Source organism: Hyaena hyaena, unplaced genomic scaffold (assembly GCF_003009895.1).
Source record: "Hyaena hyaena isolate Hyena2069 unplaced genomic scaffold, ASM300989v1 scaffold_199, whole genome shotgun sequence".
Taxonomy (NCBI): domain Eukaryota; kingdom Metazoa; phylum Chordata; class Mammalia; order Carnivora; family Hyaenidae; genus Hyaena; species Hyaena hyaena.
This window is the reverse complement of record NW_024080831.1, coordinates 721878-727877: the sequence shown is the minus strand read 5'-3', so window position 1 is coordinate 727877 and position 6000 is coordinate 721878. Positions and strand designations below refer to the sequence as shown.

At 46.1% G+C, this 6000-nt stretch overlaps 1 protein-coding gene across 1 annotated transcript in view; it reads right to left on the bottom strand.

Annotated features, from left to right (window-relative positions):
* Positions 1-4763: 4763 nt before the first annotated feature.
* The window catches only part of ETV5 (ETS variant transcription factor 5), a 60397-nt gene continuing 59160 nt past the window's right edge, over positions 4764-6000 (bottom strand). Inside the window, exon 13 of the mRNA XM_039241722.1 lies at positions 4764-5782. Within this exon, the coding sequence (XP_039097653.1) occupies positions 5561-5782 (222 nt within the window). The 3' untranslated portion in view covers positions 4764-5560. The remainder of the gene's footprint in view (positions 5783-6000) is intronic.

The following is a 6000-nucleotide window of genomic DNA, read 5'->3' as shown; positions in this document are numbered from 1 at the left end:
CTCCCCTATGACCCAGCAATAGCACTGCTAGAATTTACCCAAGGGATACAGAAATGCTGATGCATAGGAGCACATGTACCCCAATGTTCAAAGCAGCACTTTCAACAATAGCCAAATCATGGAAAGAGCCTAAGTGTCCATCAATGGACGAATGGAACAAGAAGATGTGGTTTATCTATACAATGGAATACTACATGGCAATGAGAAAGAATGACATCTGGCCACGTGTAGCAACATGGATGGAACTGGAGGGTATGATGCTAAGTGAAATAAGTCAGGCAGAGAAAAACAGATATCCTATGTTTTCGTCATATGTGGTGGAACAGGAGAAACTTAACAGAAGACCATGGGGGAGGGGAAAGGGAAGGGGGAAAATAGTTGAGGAGAGGGAGGGAAGCAAACCATGAGAGACTCTTGAATACGGAGAATAAACTGAGGGCTGATGGGGGTGGGGGAGAGGGAAGTGGGGTAATGGACATGGAGGAGGGTACTTGTTGGGATGAGTACTGGGTGTTATATGGAAACCAACTTGACAATAAACTATATTTAAAAAAAGAAGAGGGCTTTATATGAAATGCCATCTTAAGTCATTTATTTTCAGTATCCACCAGTGTCTGGCATCTAGTAGGTGTTCAGTGGATGCCTGGGAAATGATCAAACATATACCTTTAACGGTGGGATTCAGCAGTTGTCAGAGCATCCTTAAAGGTAATGACTTGAGAATGTCCTTAACTGTTAAACCTGTGCATGTGTGTTTGTGTGTGTGCGTGTGCACACACATGACCTTGAATCCCCAAAGGAACTCCCTTCTCCCATATCTCCTAAGAGATCTAAAAGGCAGCTCCTCAGTGCCCTCCCTGACCTGGGAGGTTAGGCCAGGCTGGCCCTGAGATCATCTAGTTAATCCAGTCAGTCCCAGAGCTGGGGCTAGAACCCATGTGTCTAGCCCTCTTCCCCCAGGAGCCACTGTGGACAATCCAAGAAAGTACTTTGGGAGGCTAACAGCCGTGTTTTCAGATTCAATTTCAACAAAGTGTTACCATTTAAGAAAGCCTGCCAAAAAGATAATGGGGATGAAAGAGTGCTCTGTAAAGTGCCATTCAAAGGTTAGCTATCTGAGGTTCACTGCCAAGGTCAACAAACCAAGGCCTGGGTATAGAGCCAGGTCTTAAACTGGAGGAGCTAAAGAAAGGCTGGTCGTTCATTGACCAGTGTATGGGACAGGAGTGTATTTGCTGGGACGGACACAGTGGCTAGTCTGTATGCCACGCTCACCCCCACTGCCTATTTTAAGTACAGTGCACTTATGCTAAATAAAACCAATGCTTCCATATATATGTATTAAAACTGATGATTTTTCTGGCCTTGTCTCCTTTTGCCTATGTTTCAGAGGCCACACACTGAACTCCGGCCACCTGCACCACTGGGCAACGGATTGTCTAAGGTTTCCAACCATCTGGGTACATGAGTGTTTTTCTTCCACATTAGTTTACATTTGTCCCAGCTGCATTAGAATTTAGATTCTGCACATACTCTGGCTCCCATAACCACATTCTTTTGCCCTCACACTACCTCTTTGTCATCTAACAACTGAGTGAGCATTGTTTGCCTGGCTTGGCTCACGAAAGGGGACCTCGATGAAGAGTAAACTTCACATTTTCTGGGCTTCCTTATCCTCACGCCCCACACTGGAAGGGCGACCCAGTGTTTGGTGACCTCCCGCATTAGGTTAACGATCTGGGTCTGGGCCCGGGCTGGATAATGAGCCCGTGAATAATGGGGAGCTGATTGTCAGAGCCTTATCTCGGTGAAGCCGAGAGGCAGAGCTCGCTTTGTCCTGGGCTCCCCTGCCTTCTCCCCAAGCATCTTTTCTTAATCTGTCGAAGCTAATGGGTTTATGTGGCAGGCATTCATTCCTTCCAAGCTCCGATTCAAGCGGCTGTGCACCGATTCAGTCTCAGATGTTTCTACACTTAAGGGCTTGTAAAACAGTGAAAGAAAGATAGTAGATAAACTGACATAAAGCCTTCTGTTATAGGCCTGAAAAAAGGCTCTACTTATTTCTGTACTGTAACAGGAGTCTTGAAGAGCCCGAATAGAGGTACAGAAAAGAGAGTGAAACAAGAACACTCAAGGCCTAGCACTGCACACAGCCTGCAGATGTATTTCCTTCCACACGTTCCCCAAGCGATATATGCCCATGAGGAGACAAACTTGGAAGCAAAAATTCTACTGCTGCACAACTAGAAAACAAACAACAACAACAACAGGCTAGAAAAAACTTCCTATGTTTTTGTTCTCATTTTCAAGGGGAACAGCTTGATTCCTAAACTTAGGAAAAAATTTACTTAAGATCAAAGCTTGTTGGGGGAAATTAGTACATAAGAATGTCTTAGGTTCTTACTGCTTTTTCAAGTATGTACCCAAGGGGCTGAGCTAGAATCACTGTGGACTCCTAGTCCTAGCCGAGTTAGTAATCTTTCACACAACCCAGGATCCAAACATGACCTATGCTTTAAAAAATTGTTCCTAAGAGGGGCACCTGGGTGGCTCAGTTGGTTAAGCATCTGACTTTGGCTCAGGTCTTAATCTCACAGCTTGTGGGTTTGAGTCCCATGCAGGCTCTGTGCTGACAGCTCAGAACCCGGAGCCTGCTTCAGATTCTGTCTCCCCCTCTCCCGGTCACTCTCTCTCTCTCTCAAAAGTAAATAAACATTAAAAAAATTGTTACTAACAGTTGGCAGGTAGGTAGGCTCAAGGGGTTGGGGTGGTCTCCACTCACCATTGGCTGGGAAGGTCCTCTGTGTCCTACTCCTTTGGCTCAAATTTTTAGCCAGAGTTTAAGAGGTGAGGTGGGGTGAGGCCAAGAAGCACCGTGCACTTTATTTCCAGGCGATAGTTCCTTTAATTCCTCTCAACTCCGGTCCACTGGTATGGCTAAATATCTGAGAGATAGGGAGGGGGAATGAGTGGGAGGGAGAGAGACAGAGGAAGCCAGGTGGCTTCTGTTTGCTTTAAAGTTAGACCACGGAGGGGCACCTGGGAGGCTCAGTCGGTTTAGCATCCGACTCTTGGTTTTGGCTCAGATCATGATCTCACGGTTCTCGTGTGTGAGCCCTGTGTCGGGCTCAGTGCTGCTGGTACGGAGCCTGCTTGGGATTCTCTCTCTTCCTCTCTCTACCCCTTCCCTGCTCCCTCAAAATAAATAAATAAGCTTAAAAAATTTAGACCATCGAGGGCAAGAAAGAGGCAGGCTTCAGGCACTTGGTAAACTGAAAGCAAACTTCTTTATTGTACACAGTACAGAATATAACGCAGCTTGGCAGGATGCATACGGCCCTGCGCAGGGGAAAGTATTTCAAATCAACTGGCAGGTTAAAGCCTTTCTGCACTGTAGACTTTCCACACTCTGGAAAAGAAGCAAAAACAAAACAACAAAACAAATAAAAAAAAAAAAAAAACCCAAAACCATCCGGGAGGTGCATGAGTCCGATGGGAATGCAACAGTGATGCCGCCATCCTAGGTCCCGTAACAGCACAGGCCACGTAGTTACAGCTGGGGAGGGGGAGCTCGGGCTACAGAGGATTATTTTCATACTTGCTAAGACAGCATAAATTCATCAAAAAGAAAGAAAACCCAAACCAGGATAAGTAAAGAAAGAAAAAACAAATCCTATACAGCATTTACAACAAATAAATCTCTAGCCAGCTGGGGGTAAAATATGCATCTATATATAGACTATGTGGGGGTTAGAGAGCTATAAATATGGTTTGGAAAGAGTCCTTTGATTAGAGTACAATGCTAATTAAGGCCCAAGCTAGAGGTTCAGTACCTTTGCGGGCTAATTAGCTTCCAATAGAGGAAAACGTCATGTTTTCATAGGTATAAAACGCACCCCCTTATCCCTATGAACCTCTTTGCAGATATGCCGCTGGTCTTAAGGGGGACTCTTTGAGACGGTAGCGCACCCCACTCATAGGCAAGCAAATCAAAGCCTGTCTCTTCCGCTCACCGAGTCAGCACCGCCTTTCACATACGAAGACCAGCAGTCATTCCTGACATGCCCGCACAGAATCCTACCAGTAGGGCAGGCAGCAAGGTACCACCACTTGCTAAGAACTCTTGCTCTACTTTGAGGCCAACTTTCACATCACTTTAGCTGGCTTGTTTAAAACTTTTCCAATATAATACAGCAATCAGGTGGCGAGAAACTAAAATGCTAGCACTGTTTTACCGGTCAGGGTCACACGTACATCTCAAACCCTTTTGAATCGTATGCAGGGTTTAAAGTCCAAGATGAAAGAAAAAAAAGAAAAAAAAGAAAACCAAACAAACTGATGAAATGGAAACTGTCATCAGTCACACCCAGGGAGAAATCGCCAGGGTTCCCACCAGGTGGCCAGGTTTCAAATGGGCATGATATGCATTATGTACATACGTTTTCCAGAGAGGGCATGTTAGAGAACGCGGGGAACTATACACATAGAATCTCGGCGGTGTGTCCAGGCTGCCCTGCACACCTCAAAAATGTACAACTCAGGTGCAAATGTTCTATCAGGCTGTCTGGTGCAGAGAGCACAAAGCAGGCAGTAAAGTGGGCTTGGACACTGCTAAGGGCAAGCCCCCAGCAAAGCCCCTTTCAAGCTGCAGCGTCTTCATCAGTCGGCACCGCCCTGCTGAAGGACGCAGTGCGCAGTTACCAAAAGGTTTGTTTTTTTTTTTGCTTTAAATACCAAAACTACAAAAATCAGTTTATAAACTGTTTTTCCAAAACAACCACCAAAACAAAACAATCCCCCCGAATCAAAGCAAAACAAAATACTGTCAAAAGTGTAAATCACCCTTCTGAAATTAAAGCCATCCACACACGGCCGTGTGACTGGGAAGAGAAAGGGGGCTTGTTCTACTTGGTGACCACATGGCTAGAAGGTTCCCAAGAGTAGCAATGACTTATTATTTGAGAACCATGGAGTGGGCAACAGCTGTTCTCACTTTCCCCCCCGCCTTCTTTCTAGACCAAGGGGGAAACATTTCAGATTGAGCTAGAAGAGCTCTCCAAATTGTAAGATCTGTTTTTAACCCTTCACGGTTTGAGCCTCCCCAACTTTATAGCCTACCTACTATTCTACGGGTTTGTCATCTCTGGTTCAATAAAGTGTGCAAATCAGAGCCCTTCTATGTAAAGGCAATTAGTAGTCCATGATCGATGCAGATTGTCACACACTCCGTCCTGGTTTGTGGGCACTAACCTGAACAAGGTATTGCTTTGCATATATTGTCCATGGGAAGGAGGCTCCATTTCAATCTCTTCCCAGAAACCTTGTCAGGGTCAGAGGTGAGGCACCAGTCTTTTGGTGGTTTTCTGCCCCTCCCTGTCCCCACTCCCCAGCCAAGGTATCTGTCTTCAAGGGCGCCACTCCAGAGACAGCTTGGGTTCTCCAGATAATACTCAAAGGGCAAGCTTTAGGAACAGCCAAAAACACAAACAAAACCACTGCCCTCGTTTGCCTGAATGGGAACTGCTAGCTCTAGGGTTTGGCCGCTTAGCCACTCGGAAACTTAGTAAGCAAAGCCTTCGGCATAGGGGAGGCTGCTGCAGCGATCCATGTCCAGGAGGTAAGCCGGGTTGTCTTCAAAGTGGGTCAGTGGCAGGGTATCCTCCTCGTTGAGGTGACACTCGGACTCTGCTTTCAGGAACGGACGCTGGTTGTCAGGGAAGGCCATGGAGAAAAGGGCATCCGGGTCACAGACAAATTTATAGACGTATCGCTCCCCAGCGACCTGAGAGAGAAAACACACCTTATGAAGGCCCAGCCAGAACAGGGCTTTGGAGGGAAACCAAGGGTAGGATAGTGAGATATTTGAATGTCATCGAGTTCTTAAAGAGCCAGGAACCAAAGGAGGCTCTTAGTAGCTGATTGTTCAAATCACTCAGATTTACTCTGATCAATCTTGGGGACCTGTTAGCTGCCAAGCGTTTTGTTGACACAAAAGCAGCT